At 40.3% G+C, this 20407-nt stretch overlaps 1 protein-coding gene and 1 non-coding gene across 2 annotated transcripts; both read left to right on the forward strand.

Annotated features, from left to right (window-relative positions):
- Positions 1-241: 241 nt before the first annotated feature.
- Positions 242-349, forward strand: LOC148553348 (small nucleolar RNA R71). Its single transcript, XR_015892509.1, has one exon. It is a non-coding gene; the product is annotated as a small nucleolar RNA R71 (small nucleolar RNA).
- Positions 350-6960: 6611 nt separating this feature from the next.
- Positions 6961-7560, forward strand: LOC148553349 (uncharacterized). Its single transcript, XM_088493187.1, has one exon. It carries the CDS (start codon positions 6961-6963, stop codon positions 7558-7560), a length of 600 nt encoding a protein of 199 aa, XP_088349313.1.
- Positions 7561-20407: the final 12847 nt, after the last annotated feature.

Raw genomic sequence — 20407 nt, forward strand, 5'->3', positions numbered from 1 at the left:
GCTTGGTGATCATCTTATTCTGGGCCAAGATTACATCCATATGGTTTAATTCCAAGACTCCCATGTTGTTGCTCCTATCTGAGGCATAAAAGTACTCATTGTTAGCCACTGTCTCTATAACATCAATGGCTTCTTCAATGGTCTTCTTCTTGTTTAGGGAACCTCCAGATGAGTGGTCTACAGCTTTCCTTGATTCACAATTCAGCCCTTCATAAAAGATATGGATTTGCACCCACTCATTAAACATATCACAGGGGCATTTCTTTGTCAAATCTTTGAATCTCTCCCAAGCTTCATAAAGAATCTCGCCATTCTGCTGTCTGAATATCTGTACCTCAGTTCTCAGTCTGTTAACTCTTTGTGGAGGGTAGAACCTTGTTAGAAATCTGTTCATTACATCTTCCCAGGTGGTCAAGCTTTCCTTGGGAAATGATTCTAGCCATTTTGATGCTTTGTCCCTCAAAGAAAAAGGAAACAGCAGTAATCTATAGGTGTCAGGATGAACACCATTAGATTTAACTGTGTCACATATCCTTTGAAATTTAGTGAGATGCTCATTAGGATCCTCTTGTGCACTTCCTCCAAAGGAATAGTTGTTCTGGACAAGGGTTATGAGCTGAGGCTTCAATTCGAAGTTATTAGCATGGATGGTTGGCCTTTGAATGCTGCTACCACAATTTCTGGATTTGGATTCATGTATGATCCCAGAACTCTCCTCTGTTGTCCAGCAGGGTTGGCTCCACCTCTTCTGGCATGATTATTCACCTCTCCTTCATGATGGTTTTTTGTATCACCCTCCATGGTTATATCACAGTCTTCCTCCTCTTTTTCTGCACCAACAACCCTCTTTCCTCTTGTTTCTCTTCTTAATCTCAGGAAGGTTCTTTCTGGTTCATTGTCAAAGGAGGTTGAAACCTCTCTCCTACCTGTCATACAATGAACAAGTACAAGAAACAGCAAGTGTAGAGTCTACTAAAATAGAGTATAGTTAGCTTGGTTAGAGCAATTTATCAAATAGTTAGTAGGTTAGCTTGCTGGAAAATAAAAAAGTAAGAGAAATTAAAGAGAAATAACCAAAAACAAATGCAGAAAACAAAATTGAACAACTTAAAACAAAATTCAATAAATCAAACGAAAAGAAAAAGTGCTCATTCTAGTTATCCTTCAACTTAGTGATTGTCAACACAAAACCAATCCCCAGCAACGGCGCCATAAACTTGATTCACTCGAAAACTTGTCTCTCAACAAATTTCCTTCCGGCAAGTGCACCGGATTGTCGTAAAGTAAAAACTCACTGTAGAGTGAGGTCGAATCCCACAGGGATTGGTAGATTGATCAATGTTAATTGGAGAACTATGCTAGTTGAGCGAAATCAAAAGTGGATTGAGAATTGCAGAAAGTAAAATTGGTGGAAAACTTAAATTGCAAGAAATTAAATGGCAGAAATTAAATTGCAGGAAATGAAATGACAGAATCTTAAATTGCTGGAAAGTAAATGGGAATGGGGAATTAGCATGAAATTAAAGAAGCAGAATATAAAAGAATGGGTAGATCAGAGATGGGGAATCATTGGGTTCAGGAGATGTATAATTCTCCAGATCAAATTTATTTTCATCTCTTCCGCAATCAATGTATTCATTGATCTCCTTGGCAATCTTAAGTGATTAGACCCCAATTCCTTGGTAACCTAATCTCTCTAAGCATGAACAATTGCCCAATTCCTTGATTTAAGTGCTCATGGGAAGAGATAAAGTTTGGTCACTGATTATACCACACAAATTCATAGATCAAAGTGTTGGTAGGATTACATGTCACTATATCCATCCAAATCCCAATCTAATCTAATGTGAGAAAGCAATTCTAGCATGATCTCCTCATTTCTCTCCCAAGTTTCCGAGGAGATCCATTTATGAATTGCTTCTTTCCCAAGATAACTATCCAATTAGATGAAGACCAAAAGCTTTCTAGTAAAATCAAGAGAAAAGAAAGAAGAAGATGAATGAAAACTAATATTGATCAATTGAATTTACACAGAGCTCCCTAACCCAATGAAAGGGGTTTAGTTGTTCATAGCTCTCAAAATGGAAAATGGAATTGAAAGATACATTCTGAAATTCAAATGGAACAGAAAAGTGAAAATTCCAGTCCTCCTCCAAAAAAAGTCTTTTCTAACTTAAACTCTAAGCTATTTATACACTTTCTTCCATTCATCCTCAATCTCTAAATTGGGCTTTTGGCCTTGATGGAATTGGGTTGAAAATGGCTCCAATTGGTTTCCCTTGCTGTTGAGAAGAGATCTGTTTGATTCGTGCATCCTGATGCTTCATGTTGGAGTCAACATTTGAGGGCCAACGTTAACTCAAATGCTCTTCTGAAAAACCAGAAGACTTTGCTGTCATTGGCGTTTGACTCAACGTTAGACGGCCAACATTCGGCTATCCACGCGTATGCGTGCTTCACGCGTGTGCGTGGATGGAGAGATTTCAATTTACAGTTTCAAAACCAGGCAGGGGACGTTTGCCTCAGTGTTAGACCTCCAACATTCCCTCCAACGTTGGCATTTTCACACGTGTGGGTGCTCCACGCTTACGCGTGATTCGCCCTTTTTCCCATCCACGCGCATGCGTCACTGACGCATACGCGTCGATTCAAGTTTTTCAAATCCAAATTCTGGGCTCCTCATCGTGGACGTTGGAGGCTAGCATTTGAGGCAACGTTGGACTCCAACATTCATGTAATGACGTGTACGCGTGACCCACGCGTAGACGTGGATGGTCAAGTTTGCCAGTCCACGCGTGCGCGTAACTTACGCTTGCGCGTGGATATGAAAATTTTTCTTTTTCACGCTTACGCGACATAGACGCATACGCGTCCCTCAAAAATTCTTTAGCTCCAGAATTGATTATTTTCTCACAACGTTGGGGGTAACGTTGGACGTCCAACGCTACCTCAAACGTGAGCATTAGTAGTGTTTATAGAGAATTGCTTTGTCTCTCTTCCAACGTTTGAGGAACCGTTGGGGGTCCAACTTGGCCACCAACGTTGCTTCCTCTTCATCTTCTCCAGGCTCCTTCTTCAACCTTCCTTCATGATTTCTTTCACCTGTCATCAACCAACACATGCATCAAAGCCTTGCTAAAGTCATGAGAATTCTCATCCTTCTTAGCATATAAGTAATTGTATCATAATTCTCATGAAATTACATCAAATTAATCATGGTTGAATGAATCCAGGCATACATGAATTTCTAACCCAATTGCTTACTTATAGCTCAAGAAAGTGTATAAAACCTATAAAAAACAAAGAAAAAAGGATAGTAAAACTAGCCTAAGATGCCCTGGCATTAACTTTCATGCTGATTATAGCCTGAAATTTATCTGGATTCACTTCAATCCCTCTTTGAGTGAGCATGAAGCCCAAGAATTTGCCAGCCTCTACTGCGAAGGTGCATTTTGCGGGGTTAAGTCTCATCCTATGCTTTCTTATCGTGTCGAACACTTCGGCGAGGTCGGATAATAAGGTTTCTTCTCTTTGTGTCATTACCAACATGTCGACGACATAAATCTCCATCAGTTTTCCAATGTGATTGGTGAAAACTTTATTCATCAACCTCTAGTACGTAGCCCCTGCGTTCTTGAGTTCGAAAGGCATGACCCTGTAGCAGTAGTTCGCTCTTGGGGTTAGGAACGAGGTTTTTTCTTGGTCGGGCTGATACATTGGAATTTGGTTGTATCTTGAGTAGGCATCCATGAAGGAAAGGTACTTGTATCCCGATGAGGCATCGACTAGTGTATCTATATTCGAGAGTGGGTAGGGATCTTTTGGGCAGGCTTTGTTGAGGTCGGTGCAATCCTTGGCTTTGGGCCTGCTTGGGCCTCTATGGTGATTTCGCCGAGCTCTTTAGAAAGAGGTCGATAACAAGCCACCCTTACAAGAGGTCGGTCGTTTTGTCTTCGTCCAGCCCGGACTTTGTAGCTCGGACTGGTGTATGAACAAAACCAGTTATCTGCTTCAGTAGGGTCCGCTGATCCCTTAAAACTTGGCAGGTTCATCTTTAAGAAAATTGTTAATGTCATCGAAGCGTCCCCTAAGTTGTTATCAACTCCCTCTCCATTTTCGTTCCCATTTCCATTTGCTCATTCCATTCTCTCTATGGCATGAGTAGTCGCAACGCTTGCATCACATCGGCTAGTGTAACAACCCCGATTTTCGAGTACGCGAGATATTTTCTGAAAGTACGAATTTCTCCGAAAGATCAGTAAGGGAAAAACCTTTGATATATCATCAAGAATATCAATCCTCATTGTCATTATGTCATCTTTAAGTTAGAACCTTTTCCGAGATAAGCTCGATAACGCGGTCGCGAAGAACCTAGTTTTTGAACTGTATCGGTTAGGAGTTTTGATTCGGTTTTTCGTAAATAGTCTCAGTTTGACAAACCGGACCCGATTCATGAGAGAAGAGAGATAATAGGATGATATTATCATTATATGAGTATTAGAAGCCTCTTGAATGATATTATAAGGTTACCTGATCAGTTTTAGTTAAAAACAGAAAACCGGTTTAACCGGGTTCACAATTTACTAGTGCAGCTTAGCACCAGCATTCTTTGATGACTTTAGCAATGCTAAGGCCTCATTATTCATGTTTTATTCTCATAATAAATATGTTACTAGTGTCATTTATGCTAGTATCTCAGAAAATAATTTTTAGAGATGTTTTTGCAAGTGTTCCGATATATCTAGTTTTAGTAGTTATACACATGAGATATTTTAATATTATTTTAATCCACCTCCAAGCCAACCAATCACAACTCACCCTACACCCCCAAAACCCCCAAGGCTGGCTCATTTTTACTTTGTGGCCGAAAATAGGTAGAGAGAAAAAGAGAGAAAAGTTCTTAGTTCCAAATCTTCAAAGCTTGATTTCTGCTGAACTAAAACTCAAATCAAAATTCCAATCCGACCAGAATGATTCTCTCTTCTTTCTCTACATGATCATATGACTTATCAAGGCTGGGATCAAGGTGAGTTGGCTGCACCATCTCTCTTTTGATTCGCTTTCAAGGAAACATGTTTAAGTATGTGTTTTCTTGATGTGATTTAGGAGGAAAAAGTGCTTAAGGACCACCTGAAAGTTTGATTGAATTAGGAGCAGCAATACCAGGTAGGGTGTCACGAAATTAATCTTGATTATTTGTGTTTGAGTTGTGTGAATGTTGTATTATTTGGCTGTGCTAAAAATTGGTTGCATATATGATTGATTCTTGGTGAAAATTTGGTAAAATTTGATGAAATTCAAGCTTTAAAGTTCATGTTCTTGGGCAGCTGGAAAAACGAAACCCTAAGCTTAAATTGAGGTTCAATTTATGTTGAAATCAAGTAGAAAAGATGGGGTTTTAGTGGCTGCAATTTTATTTTGAATTATGGTAAAAATCGGTTGCTGAAAAGACTGAAAAATGGGTAAAAACAGAGAAAGAATCTGAAGAATTTATGAAGAACATGAAGAACACTTTGAGTGTGATGAAGAACAATGAAGAACAGGCCTTAGATCTTAAAAAGGGCATGGAAGTAAAATTTTTGGTGTTTTAGGGGTTGTTTGGTAATTTCTGAAAGTTAGGGTGGTAAAAGTAGAAATATTAAAAGTTACGGGTGGTAAAAAGTGAATTTTAAAGGTTAAAAGTAAGTTAATTTTCGAAAATTTAATTATAAAATAATAAAAAATGATAAAATATTAAATAATAATATTTAATTAAAAATAATATTTTAATAAAAATAATAAAATAATGCGGAAAAGGCAGTTTTCTGTAAAAGCTTTAGAAAGACAACTTTAAGCGCAGAATCTCATAATTACCTTCATAAAACACTTAGGGAGCGGTAAAAATATATTAGTGAGGCAAAGAAATAAAATATAAAAAGTTGAAGAAAAGATAAAAATCGAAGAAAAAGTCTGTAAAGTTTTAATGACAGAAAAATAGACAGAGACTAGTGAACGAACTAGGGTAACGTAGTTAGTCCTTGAATTGCGAATAGGGTTAGGTATTATGTGAAAAGTTAAACTATTTCAGTATAGACTTAATGAACCTATACTTGGGGCAGGCTAACTAATCATACCGAAATTTACATAAGCTTTAAATACATACGTTAAACAGAGAAAGCAGAATAAAGTAAATAAGCGCAGAGAAAAGAACAAACAGAGCAGAATAAAGAGACAAAGCGAAGAAAGTAATATGATAAAGAGCAGAGGACCTATTGAGAGGTCATTTGTTGCAATAAGAAAACCTCAGAGATATCTATATGTTCATCTGCTGCATTGTGGCAGTCAGATAGATAATGTTGCAACCACTGAGAAACGCTTTCCTGTGGTACAGATCCATATTTTATTTCTGTAAGGCAGAGGGGTTATTTTCTGCTACAGAGTACCGTGACCACCTGTTCCATTTCTGTAGTGGCAGAGGGATTATTTTCTGTATACAGAAGGTGTTTTGGCATACATCCCTGCAGTGGCAGATGTGTTATTTCCTGTGTGCAGTGGACCCTGTGGTGGCAGAAGGGTTATTTCCTGTACACAGGGGTATAGCCAACAGGAAAGCCATATCCGGCTGGTAATGCTGGGTTACGTCGGGAGCGGGTAGAAACCGACAAATGAGCTCATTACCTGCACTAGGACTAGACATGCATCATTCTTGTCTGCGCATTATTCTCTGTTGCATTCCTACTTGTGTTTGATCTATTTATTTATGTTTGTTTGCTCGAGTGTTATGTCTGTGCTTTATTTTCTTATTCTTCTGCTTGTGTTCTGTTCTTTGTTTTTCTATCTATTTTTAACTTCTGTCTACTATATTACTGTATTCTATTATCCATCTGCAAATTGAAAACGAATAAATAAACGTAACTAACAACCCCGACCCTACTAAGAACTCCCCAGTTCTTACCCCTTCTCTCCTTTCCTCCCCCTCAGATGGAGACGGGCGTGATCTTCTATGAGTTCGAGGACCCTTACGTCTACGAGGATCCGGTACATCACAGTTACTTCATCATGGTATTGGAGCCTCGCATTAGACGATATGTGTTACCTAATCGAGCTTTTCAACATCCTCTGTCTAGCCCGCATTTTGACCCTGATGCTCCTTACGTCTTTCCCTTATCCTGGTTACATCCTGACGCATCTGGACATCCTTTTCCTGATGATCCTGAGCACCCTATACCAGCTCAACCTTTGAATGAGGCGGTACCTGAGCCTATCATTCTTGATGAGCCTGAGTTAGCTGATGACTACGTACCTGTGATACCACCAGAGTGGGATTTTCACCCTAAGCCGATCCCCGACTTTCCACAGCCTGATGAGCCGGCACTACCGGACGATGTGGTAGCCCCTATATACGCGAACGAACCTGTGCTCGCGAATGGTTTTGAACATAGTGACAGTAGTGCTTCTGGTGGATCTGAGGGTATAGCTGTAGCTGCAGACGATGAGGAGGAGGAGGATCCTGAGATAGAGATAGAGCAGGATGAGGAGATGGATGAGCCTCACCATGATTCTCCGAACGGCCACGTGTAGATATAGTTTGACTGCGGAAAGGGGCATTCTTTTGATGACACTCTAGTCTGACATTATCTGATAGTTAGTCTCTCACTTGTGTTAGTACACCCTAGAGCTAGGAGCTATATAGTGGTTAGGCTAGCCTGGGTGCCAGCTTAGTGGCTTTTTGTATGGGCCAGGCCCTGGGAGTGTCGTGTAAATATTAGCTACGTAGGATGACGATGATGTAAACTGACTTGATCTTGTGTAAACGCTACATGTTTTGTTATAGTGTACATGATGTATATTATCAGCTGTATTTCTATGTTTCTTTATACCGCTTTTCTATTACTCTCAATGTATGCTTGTTTATCTTACCTGAACATCCGCAACAAAAAAAAAAGTTACTCGTAAAATTGGCATCGCTCTAACAAGGAACAGGCTCCTATATTAAATAATAAATAATAATTAGGAAGGATAGGTTAGTAACACTTAGCTTCTTGTATGACCATGGCATACTGGGAGTTGGGTCGTTACAAGTTGGTATCAGAGCAGTTCGTTCCCAATAGAGCCTGGGGAGTGGACTGACTATGCTTCATTGCATACTCTGTTGTGTGTCTCATGCTTATAGGATATCTATGTGATATGTGTTGCATGATTATCTCTGTGTTTTCATTCTGGGAGTGTTCACACTTGACTTGAAGTGTTAAGACTGATCACCTTAATAATGATTGTTTGGTGTGAACAAGACCACGATGGGTTCACGGAGACGAGGCGTACGGGAAGGAATTCCTAATGTTAACTACGAGAGGGAATAGGAAACATTTATGACTACCATGAACGCTGTGGCTGAGGCAGTGCGAGAGGCTGCAGTAGCAGTGGCTAGGGCTGTTGATCGTCTTGGAGTGAGAAACCAGAATGAGAATGAGCATGGGGAAGATAGTGGAAATGATGAGAATAACTTGGGGCATTTCGAAAGACCTATGACCCTTGCGACTTTTCTGAAGGTTAAACCGCCTAAGTTTAAAGGTACACTCGTTGTGACGGATGCTGACAACTGGTTTCGAGCTATTGAACGATCACTGTGAGCGCAGCATGTTCCAGAAGGCCAACACGTGGAGTTTGCTACTTATATGCTGGAAGGAGAAGCTGAGCATTGGTGGCAGGGGATACAGCGACTGTTGCAACAAGATGAAGGGGATATTCCTTGGAATACTTTTAAGGATGAATTTTATAAGAAGTATTTTCCGAGGGCAGCTCGTGACGCTAAAGAGATGGAACTTATGCAGCTGAAACAGGGTAACACAACTATTGCAGAATATGCCCGTAAGTTTGAAGACTTGTGCCGTTTCTCCAAGATCTGCCAAGGGAATCCTGCTGACTTTGAAGAATGGAAGTGTTTGAAGTTCGAAGGGGGCCTTCGTGAGGATCTGATGAGTTCAGTAGTTCCATTGGAGATACGAAATTTTGCTGAGCTGGTTAATAAGTATAAGTTAGTGGAAGAATGTGCTAAGAAGGTAAGTGCCTCTAAAGCAAGTCGTCAAGGATTTCCACCAAGGAACTACAATAGTTATAATTGGCAACCACGAAGGACAAACTTCAAGACACCTGGTGTGCCACAGCGAAGGAACCCACAAGCTAGTAACGTTCCTGCTCGCCCTACGGGTGGAAACGGAGGTAGACCAAGGCAGGATAATGGTAAACGACCTCAACAGACACATGTGAATACTGCATGTAGGCAGTGTGGAAAGGATCATGGTACCAGGCCTTGCCAAATCAGAACATTTACTTGTTACAATTGTGGGGAACCGGGACACTTGGCGAGGAGTTGCCCAAATGGACTTTCTCGAAATCCAATACGAACCCAGCAACAAGGTCGAGTGTTTGCCATGACTGCTGATGATGCTATGAAATCAGACGCCCTGATCCAAGGCGAGTGTATTGTCAAAGATCGATTTCTAACTGTACTTTATGATTCGGGTGCATCGCATTCCTTTATTTCTTTAACTGTTGCTCGTGAGTTGGGACTAGATTTCTCTGAGTTGAACTTTGATCTGATTGTCCATACACCTGCATTCCAAAATGCTTTGACTAGTTTAGTGTGCCTGCAAGTACCATTCACTATTAGGAACAGAACTTTTATACATGATCTAATCTGTTTGCCTCTATGTGGTTTAGAAGTTATTCTAGGGTTAGATTGGTTATCTAAGTATCATGTTTTCCTTGATTGCTATGAAAGAACTGCTATTATTCCGTCTGATAGTTTAGATATTAAACCATTTCTGTCTCATATTTTATATCTGAATTCTGTAGGAGTTGCATTCGATGGGAGTGATTATGAGGGGTACGTTCTATTAGCGGCTAGCTCGAATGATAGTGAACTAAGCTTAGAACGAATCCAAGTGGTGAAGGAATTTCCTAATGTTTTCCCGGATGATATACCTGAGTTTCCTCCTCAGCGAGAGATAGAATTCAGCATTGAACTTGTACCTGGAACCGGACCGATTTCCATAGCACCGTATCGGATGTCACCACTGGAACTTGCAGAGTTGAAGAAGCAATTGGATGAGCTACTTGGAAAAAAAATTTATTCGTCCTAGTGCATCACCTTGGGGAGCCCTGGTGTTGCTAGTAAAGAAGAAGGATGGTGGAATGCGACTTTGTGTAGATTACCGACAGCTAAATAATGTCACTATCAAGAACAAGTACCCACTTCCATGAATAGATGATTTAATGGATCAGTTAAAAGGTGCAACTGTGTTTTCGAAGATTGATTTGCGATCGGGCTATCACCAGATTCGAGTGAAAGAGTCAGATATACCGAAGACTGCATTTAGAACTCGATATGGTCACTATGAGTATATGGTTATGTCGTTTAGACTAACTAATGCTCCTACGATATTCATGGATTACATGAATTGTTTTTCCGTCCGTACCTTGATCAGTTCGTAGTAGTCTTCATAGACGATATTCTCATCTATTCGAAGACAGAAAGAGAGCATCAAGAGCATCTAAGGACTGTATTGCTGGTAGCACGAATTGCGAATCACACTTTTCACAACGCGTACCACTAACCAGCAAGTGCACTGGGTCGTCCAAGTAATACCTTACGTGAGTAAGGGTCGAATCCCACAGAGATTGTTGGTTTGAAGCAATCTATGGTTATCTTGTAAATCTTAGTCAGGAAGTCAATTATGTTTATCAGTTGAATTATGAATAACCAGTAGAGCATAAATTAAAAGTTACTTGTTGTGTAGTAATGGAGAATATGTTGGAGTTTTGGAGATGCTTTGTCTTCTGAATCTCTGCTTTCCTCTATCTTCTGATTCACGCACGCACGTCCTCCTATGGCAAGCTGTGTGTTGGTGGATCACCGTTGTCAATGGCTACCTTCCATCCTTCCAGTGAAAACTACGCTCACGCGCTCTGTCACAGCACGGCTAATCACCGGTTGGTTCTCGATCTGGTTGGAATAGTGTTTACTATCCTTTTGCGTCTGTCACTAACGCCCAGCCTTCAGGAGTTTGAAGCTCGTCACAGTCATTCAATCCTTGAATCCTACTCGGAATGCCACAGACAAGGCTTAGACTTTCCGGATTCTCATGAATGCCGCCATCAGTTCTAGCTTATACCACGGAGATTCTGATTAAAGAATCTAAGAGATACTCATTCAATCGGATATAGAACGGAGGTGGTTGTCAGGCACACGTTCATGGTTTGAGGAAGGTGATGAATGTCACAGATCATCACCTTCATCACAGTTAAGTGCGAATGAACATCTTAGATAGGAACAAGCGTGTTTGAATGGAAAACAGGAATACTTGCATTAATTCATTGAGACACAGCAGAGCTCCTCACCCCCAACAATGGGGTTTAGAGACTCATGCCGTCAGAGAATACAAAGTTTAGATCTGAAATGTCATGAGATACAAAATAAGTCTCTAAAAGTTGTTTAAATACTAAACTAGTAGCCTAGGGTTACAAAATATGAGTGGACTATGATGGATGATGCAGAGATCCACTTCTGGGGCCCACTTGGTGTGCTGGGGCCCACTTGGTGTGTGCTGGGGCTGAGACTTTAAGCAATCCACGTGCAGAGGCCATTTGTGGAGTTGAACGCCAGTTTTTGATCCTTTTCTGGCGCTGGACGCCAGAATTGGGCAGAGGACTGGCGTTGAACGCCAGTTTACGTCGTCTATCCTTGTGCAAAGTATGAACTATTATATATTGCTGGAAAGCCCTGGATGTCTACTTTCCAACGCAATTGGAAGCACGCCATTTCGAGTTCCGTAGCTCCAGAAAATCCACTTTGAGTACAGGGAGGTCAGAATCCAACAGCATCAGCAGTCCTTTTTCAGCCTGAATCAGATTTTTGCTCAGCTCCTTCAATTTCAGCCAGAAAAATACCTGAAATTACAAAAAAACACACAACTCATAGTAAAGTCCAGAAATATGAATTTTTCCTAAAAACTACTAGAAATAAACTAAAAACTAACTAGAACATACTCAAAACTATATGAAATTAACCCCAAAAAGCGTATAAAATATCCGCTCATCACAACACCAAACTTAAACTGTTGCTTGTCCTCAAGCAAATAGACAAATAAAATAGAAGACTAATAGGTTGAGAAGCAATAATATCTCAGAGTTTTTGAATGAAGCTCAGATTCTAATTAGATGAGCGGGACTAGTAGCTTTTTGCTTCTGAACAGTTTTGGCATCTCACTTTATCCATTGAAGCTCAGAGTGATTGGCATCTATAGGAACTCAGAATTCAGATAGTGTTATTGATTCTCTTAGTTCAGTGTGATGATTCTTGAACACAGCTTCTTTATGAGTCTTGGCCGTGGCCCTAAGCACTTTGTTTTCCAGTATTACCACCGGATACATAAATGCCACAGACACATAATTGGGTGAACCTTTTAGATTGTGACTCAGCTTTGCTAAAGTCCCCAATTAGAGGTGTCCAGAGTTCTTAAGCACACTCTTCTTTTTGCTTTGGACCTTGACTTTAACCGCTCAGTCTCAAGTTTTCACTTGACACCTTCACGCCACAAGCACATGGTTAGGGACAGCTTGATTTAGCCACTTAGGCCAGGATTTTATTCCTTTTTGGCCCTCCTATCCACTGATGCTCAAAGCCTTGGGATCCTTTTTATTACCCTTGCCTTTTGGTTTTAAGGGCTTTGGCTTTTTCTGCTTGCTTTCTCTTTTTTCTTTCTCTTTTTTTTTTTTTCTACAAGCTTTGTTTTTTGCTGGTTTTTCTTGCTTCAAGAATCATTTTGATGATTTTTCAGATTCTCAATAACATGTCTCATGTTCATCATTCTTTCAAGAGCCAACATATTTAACAGTCTTAAATAACAAATTCAAAAGATATATGCACTGTTCAAGCATTCATTCAGAAGACAGAAAGCATTGCCACCACATTTAACCAATTAGAATTTGTTTTATTTAAACTCGAAATTTTATTGCTTCTTATTCAAAAGATCTACTATTTTATTCATGTCTAATGATGATGAGAAAAATAAACTATAGCTTAATTGGAGATAAAATCAAAATAGATACTAATTACTACTATATGACTCCTAAGGTAAAATTAAAATAGGAGCAGTTATCACAGAGTTAAGGCTAAGATTAGAACTCAACAACCTTGAGGTTTGGGAAGTGGATGTTCCTCTAGTCTGTGAGGTGCTTGGTCCTTCAAGAGAGAATTTCTGGCGCTTCGGTTCCTTTAAATCTTAGTCCTTGCTCCTCTTGGAGTGGGTTGTTTTGTGTGTAGATTCCTTCTGTAACCCTGTAAACTTATGCAAATGATTCTTTACCTTAGTGTCAGTGAACTTTATATAAACAAATAAAAATAAAAATAGGGCAAAATGCTTAGAGGATTGTTGCCCCATGGCTGGGTTGCCTCCCAGCAAGCGCTTCTTTATTGTCTTTAGCTGGACCTTGCTGAGCTTTTAATCTAGCTTCAGCCTTGAGCATTCTTGCTCAGTGTTGCCTTCAAGATAATGCTTGATTCGCTGTCCATTGACAATGAACTTCTTATCAGAATCAATATCTTGAAGTTCCACATAACCATATGGTGATACACTTGTAATCACGTATGGTCCCCTCCACCGGGATTTCAGTTTCCCGGGGAATAGCCTGAGTCTAGAGTTAAATAGCAGGACCTTCTGTCCTGGTTCAAAGATTCTAGATGACAGCTTTCTTTCATGCCATTTTTTTTATTTTTCTTTATAAAGCTTGGCATTTTCGAAAGCTGTGAATCTGAATTCCTCTAGCTCATTTAGCTGGAGCAATCATTTTTCTCCTGCTAATTTGGCATCTAAGTTTAGGAATCTGGTTGCCCAGTAGGCCTTATGTTCCAGTTCCACGGGCAAGTGGCATGCCTTACCATACACGAGTTGGTATGGAGAGGTCCCTATAGGGGTCTTGAATGCTGTTCTGTAAGCCCACAGAGCATCATCCAAGCTCCTTGCCCAATCCTTTCTACGGGTATTTACTGTCCGTTCCAGGATTCTCTTTAATTCTCTGTTAGAGACTTCATCTTGCCCGTTGGTTTGTGGATGATATGGAGTGGCCACTTTGTGGCGAATTCCATACCAAACCATGGCAGAGTAAAGCTGTTTATTGCAGAAGTGAGTGCCCCCATCGCTGATTAACACTCTAGGGACACCAAACCTGCTAAAGATATGTTTCTGGAGGAATTTCAGCACTGTTTTAGTATCATTGGAGGGTGTGGCGATAGCCTCAACCCATTTTGATACATAGTCAACTGCCACCAGAATATAAGTGTTTGAGTATGATGGTGGGAAAGGTCCCATGAAGTCAATTCCCCATACATCAAACAACTATATTTCCAAGATCCCTTGTTGAGGCATGGCGTAACCAAGAGGCAGGTTACCAGCTCTTTGGTAACTGTCACAATTACGTACAAACTCTCGGGAATCTTTATAGAGTGTGGGCCAATAAAAGCCACATTGGAGGACCTTGGTGGCTGTTCGCTCACCTCCGAAATGGCCTCCATATTGAGATCCGTGGCAATGCCATAGGATTCTCTGTGCTTCCTCTCTGGGGACACACCTACGGATAATTCCGTCTGCACATCTCTTAAAGAGATAGGGTTCATCCCACAAGTAGTACTTTGCATCAGTAACTAATTTCTTCTTTTGTATTCTATTGTACTCCTTGGGTATGAACCTTGCAGCTTTATAGTTTGCAATATCGGCAAACCATGGTGCTTCTTGAATGGCAAATAGATGCTCATCAGGGAACGTCTCAGAGATCTCAAGGAAGGGGAGGGACGTCCCTTCCACTGGCTCTATCCGGGACAGATGATCAGCTACTTGGTTCTCTGTCCCTTTTCTGTCTCTTATTTCTATATCAAACTCTTGCAGAAGCAATACCAATCTGATGAGCCTGGGTTTTGAATCCTGCTTTGTGAGTAGATACTTAAGAGCAGCATGGTCAGTGTACACAATCACCTTTGATCCTACTAAGTAGGATCTGAACTTGTCAATGGCGTAAACCAGTGCAAGTAATTCCTTTTCTGTGGTTGTGTAATTTTTCTGGGCATCATTTAAAACGCGACTGGCATAATAAATGACATGCAGAAGCTTGTCATGCCTCTGTCCCAGTACTGCACCAATGGCATGATCACTGGCATCATACATTAACTCAAATGGCAATGTCCAGTCTGGTGCAGAAATGACTGGTGCTGTGACCAGCTTAGCTTTCAGCGTTTCAAACGCCTGTAGGCATGCTGTGTCAAACACAAATGGCATGTCAGCAGCTAGCAGATTGCTTAGAGGTTTTGCGATTTTTGAAAAATCCTTTATAAACCTCCTATAGAATCCTGCATGCCCCAGAAAGCTTCTGATTGCCTTAACATTGGCAGGTGGTGGTAATTTTTCAATTACCTCTATTTTTGCTTGATCTACCTCTATTCCCTTGTTTGAGATTTTATGCCCAAGAACAATTCCTTCAGTCACTATGAAGTGACACTTTTCCCAGTTTAAAACTAGGTTGGTTTCTTGGCATCTTTTCAGAACAAGTTTCAGGTGATCAAGACAGGAGCTGAATGAGTCTCCATATACTGAGAAGTCATCCATGAAGACTTCCAGAAATTTTTCCACCATATCAGAGAAAATAGAGAGCATGCATCTCTGGAAGGTTGCAGGTGCATTGCATAGCCCAAAGGGCATCCTTTTATAAGCAAACACTCCGGATGGACATGTGAATGCTGTTTTCTCTTGATCCTGGGGATCTACTGCAATCTGGTTATAGCCTGAGTAGCCATCCAAAAAGCAGTAATAATCATGACCTGCTATCTCTCTAGCATCTGGTCTATGAATGGTAAAGGAAAATGATCCTTTCTGGTGACTGTATTGAGCCTTCTGTAGTCAATACACATGCGCCACCCTGTAACTGTTCTTGTAGGAACCAGTTCATTTTTTTCATTATGAATCACTGTCATGCCTCCCTTTTTTGGGACGACTTGAACAGGGCTCACCCAGGGGCTATCAGAAATGGGATAAATAATCCCAGCCTCTAGTAATTTGGTGACCTCTTTCTGCACCACTTCCTTCATGGCTGGATTTAGCCGCCTCTGTGGTTGAACCACTGGTTTGGCATTATCCTCCAATAGGATTTTGTGCATGCATCTGGCTGGGCTTATGCCCTTAAGGTCACCTATGGACCACCCAAGAGCTGTCTTGTGTGTCCTTAGCACTTGAATAAGTGCTTCCTCTTCCTGTGAATTTAAAGCAGAGCTTATGATCACTGGAAAGGTGTCACCTTCTCCTAGAAATGCATATTTCAAGGATGGTGGCAGTGGCTTGAGCTCTGGTTTATGAGGTTTTTCCTCTTTCAGAAGAAAGTTCAGAGGCTCTTTCATGTCCCCTGAATCCTCCAAATCAGGCTGAACATCTTTAAAGATGTCTTCCAACTCTGATTCGAGACTCTCAGCCATGTTGATCTCTTCTACCAAAGAGTCAATAAGGTCAACTTTCATGCAGTCTGTTGATGTGTCTGGATGCTGCATGGCTTTGATAGCGTTCAACTTGAACTCGTCATCGTTGACTCTCAGGGTTATTTCCCCCTGCTGGACGTCAATGAGGGATCGTCCAGTTGCTAGGAAGGGTCTTCCTAGAATGAGAGTAGCACTCTTGTGCTCCTCCATTTCCAGCACAACAAAGTCAGTGGGAAAGGCGAATGGCCCAACTCTGACAATCATGTCCTCAATCACGCCTGATGGGTATTTAGTAGAACCATCAGCAAGTTGGAGACATATCCGGGTTGGTTTAACTTCCTCAGTTAAGCCAAGCTTCCTGATAGTGGATGCAGGTATTAGGTTGATGCTTGCCCCAAGATCGCATAAAGCTGTCTTGGTGCAATCACCTTCTAATATGCATGGTATAAGAAAACTCCCAGGGTCTTTAAGCTTTTCAGGAAAGCTTTTCAGAATGACTGCACTGCATTCTTCAGTGAGGAGAACTCTTTCTGTTTCTCTCCACTCCTTTTTATGACTCAAGATCTCTTTCATGAACTTGGCATAAGAAGGTATTTGCTCAAGTGCCTCTGCAAATGGAATCTTTATTTCAAGAGTCCTTAGATAATCTGTAAAGCGAGCAAATTGCTTATCCTACTCCTCTTTCCGGAGTTTTTGAGGATAAGGTATCTTGGCTTTATATTCCTCAACCTTAGTGGTTAAAGAAGCCTTTTTAGAGGGGTTGTTGTTAGCACTTATGTGTGTCTGATCCCTCACTGGCAATTGCGTACCAGAGTCAGAAGCTGGAGTGATGTTAGACGCCAGCTCACTGTCTGTTCCTGGCGCCTGAACGCCAGAAATGTGCCCCTGTTGGGCATTCAGCGCCAGATTCTTGCCCATTTCTGGCGTTGAATGCCACCCCTGCCTTGTTTCTGGCGCTGAACGCCAGTTTTGGGCATGGTCTGGGCGTTCAGCGCCAGCCTTCCACCCATTTTCTGGCGTTTTAGTGCCAGAATTATTTTTCCCTGGGCTCTTACTGTCCTCAGGGGAATCTTTGGTGGGTTGCTTATTTCTTGAATTTTTGATGCCTTGAGGTGGGGTATTTAATGTTTTCCCACTTCTTAATTGAACTGCTTGGCATTCTTCTGCTATTTGCTTTGATAGCTGCTGCTTTGTTTGCTTAAACTGTTCTTCCATATGTATATTAGCTATCCTTGTTTCCTGTAACCTGTCTTTGAATTCAGCTAGCTGCTTTGTTAGAAAATCTAATTGCTGATTGAATTCAGCAGCTTGTTTTACAGTACTGAATTCAGCAGTTACTGTTTTAACCTCTTCATTCATGGAAGGGTTGCTGCTTAGATACAGATGCTAATTCCTGGCAACTGTATCAATGAGCTCTTGAGATTCTTCAATTGTCTTTCTCATATGGATAGATCCACCAGCTGAGTAATCTAAAGACATTTGAGCTCCTTCTGCAAGCCCATAGTAGAAGATGTCTAACTGAACCCACTCTGAAAACATTTCAGAGGGGCATTTTCGTAGCATCTCTCTGTATCTCTCCCAGGCATCATAAAGAGATTCATTATCTCCTTGTTTAAAGCCTTGGATGTCCAGACTTAGCTGTGTCATCCTTTTTGGAGGGAAATATTGATTCAGGAATTTTTCTGTCAGCTGTTTCCATGTTCTTATGCTGGCCTTAGGTTGGTTATTTAACCACCTCTTGGCTTGATCTTTTACAGCAAATGGAAACAGTAATAGTCTGTAGACATCCTGATCTATTTCCTTATCATGTACTGTGTCAGCAATTTGTAAAAATTGTGCCAGAAACTCTGTAGGTTCTTCCTGTGGAAGACCGGAATACTGGCAACTTTGCTGCACCATGATAATGAGCTGAGGATTCAACTCAAAGCTACTAACTCCAATGGAGGGTATGCATATGCTACTCCCATATGAAGCAGTAGAGGGGTTAGAATATGACCCCAGAGTCCTCCTGGACTGTTCATTTCCACTTATGTCCATGATGGATTTCTATGGATATAACTTGGACTGATTTATCTTTTTTATTTATTTTATTTTATAAGAAGTAAATACTTAAATAAAATAAAATAACTAAAAAGAATTTGAATTTTGAAAATTATAAATTTTTTTTTTTCGTAAAAAAAATTAAAAATAATTAGTTAAAAAAAACGAAATTTTTGAAAAAGAGGGAAGATATTTTCGAAAATTAGAGAGAGAGAGTTAGTTAGGTGGTTTTGAAAAAGATAAGAAACAAACAAAAAGTTAGTTAGTTAGTTGAAAACAAATTTGAAAAGATAAGAAGTTAGGAAGTTAGAAGAGATATTTTGAAAAGATATTTTTGAATTTAGTGAGGAGAGAGAAAAACAATAAGATAGTACAAGATTTAAAATTTTTTAGATCTAATGCTCCTTGTTTTCGAAAAATTTGGAGGGAAAACACCAAGGAACACCAAACTTAAAAATTTTAAGATCAAGACACAAGGAAACTCAAGAACACTTTGAAGACTCACAAGAACACAAGAACATGAAGGAAGAACACCAAACTTAAAATTTTTAGAAAACCAAACCAAAATTTTCGAAAATCAAAGGGGAATCAACAAGAAAACACCAAACTTGAAGTTTGGCACAAGATTTAATAGAAAAAATTATTTTTGAAAAAGAAGGTTTTAAAAAGAGTATAAAAGATTCTAACCCAATCAAATTAATGTTCTAGCCAAATGAGTTATGGGACCTTATTAAAGTTTGGCACAGGATTTAATAGAAAAATTATTTTTGAAAAAGAAGGTTTTAAAAAGAGTATAAAAGATTCTAACCCAATCAAATTAATGTTCTAGCCAAATGAGTTATGGGACCTTATTAATAGAAAAATTATTTTTGAAAAAGGTTTTTTTTTAAAATATGATAGCCAATTACTATGAACATAAACACCACGTTCTAATTAACTGAGCTATAAATTTAAAGTGTTTTAACAAGGGATAAATAATAAAAGACTCTAAACCAAAAAAAGAGAAGATTTTTCCTAATCTAAGCAACAAAATAATCCGTCAGTTGTTCAAACACGAACAATCCCCGGCAACGGCGCCAAAAACTTGGTAGCACGAATTGCGAATCACACTTTTCACAACGCGTACCACTAACCAGCAAGTGCACTGGGTCGTCCAAGTAATACCTTACGTGAGTAAGGGTCGAATCCCACAGAGATTGTTGGTTTGAAGCAATCTATGGTTATCTTGTAAATCTTAGTCAGGAAGTCAATTATGTTTATCAGTTGAATTATGAATAACCAGTAGAGCATAAATTAAAAGTTACTTGTTGTGTAGTAATGGAGAATATGTTGGAGTTTTGGAGATGCTTTGTCTTCTGAATCTCTGCTTTCCTCTGTCTTCTTATTCACACACGCACGTCCTCCTATGGCAAGCTGTGTGTTGGTGGATCACCGTTGTCAATGGCTACCTTCCATCCTTCCAGTGAAAACTACGCTCACGCGCTCTGTCACAGCACGGCTAATCACCGGTTGGTTCTCGATCTGGTTGGAATAGTGTTTACTATCCTTTTGCGTCTGTCACTAACGCCCAGCCTTCAGGAGTTTGAAGCTCGTCACAGTCATTCAATCCTTGAATCCTACTCGGAATGCCACAGACAAGGCTTAGACTTTCCGGATTCTCATGAATGCCGCCATCAGTTCTAGCTTATACCACGGAGATTCTGATTAAAGAATCTAAGAGATACTCATTCAATCGGATATAGAACGGAGGTGGTTGTCAGGCACACGTTCATGGTTTGAGGAAGGTGATGAATGTCACAGATCATCACCTTCATCACAGTTAAGTGCGAATGAACATCTTAGATAGGAACAAGCGTGTTTGAATGGAAAACA

The sequence above is a fragment of the Arachis ipaensis genome, chromosome B7, assembly GCF_059453495.1.
Source record: "Arachis ipaensis isolate K30076 ecotype BB chromosome B7, ASM5945349v1, whole genome shotgun sequence".
Taxonomy (NCBI): Eukaryota; Viridiplantae; Streptophyta; class Magnoliopsida; order Fabales; family Fabaceae; genus Arachis; species Arachis ipaensis.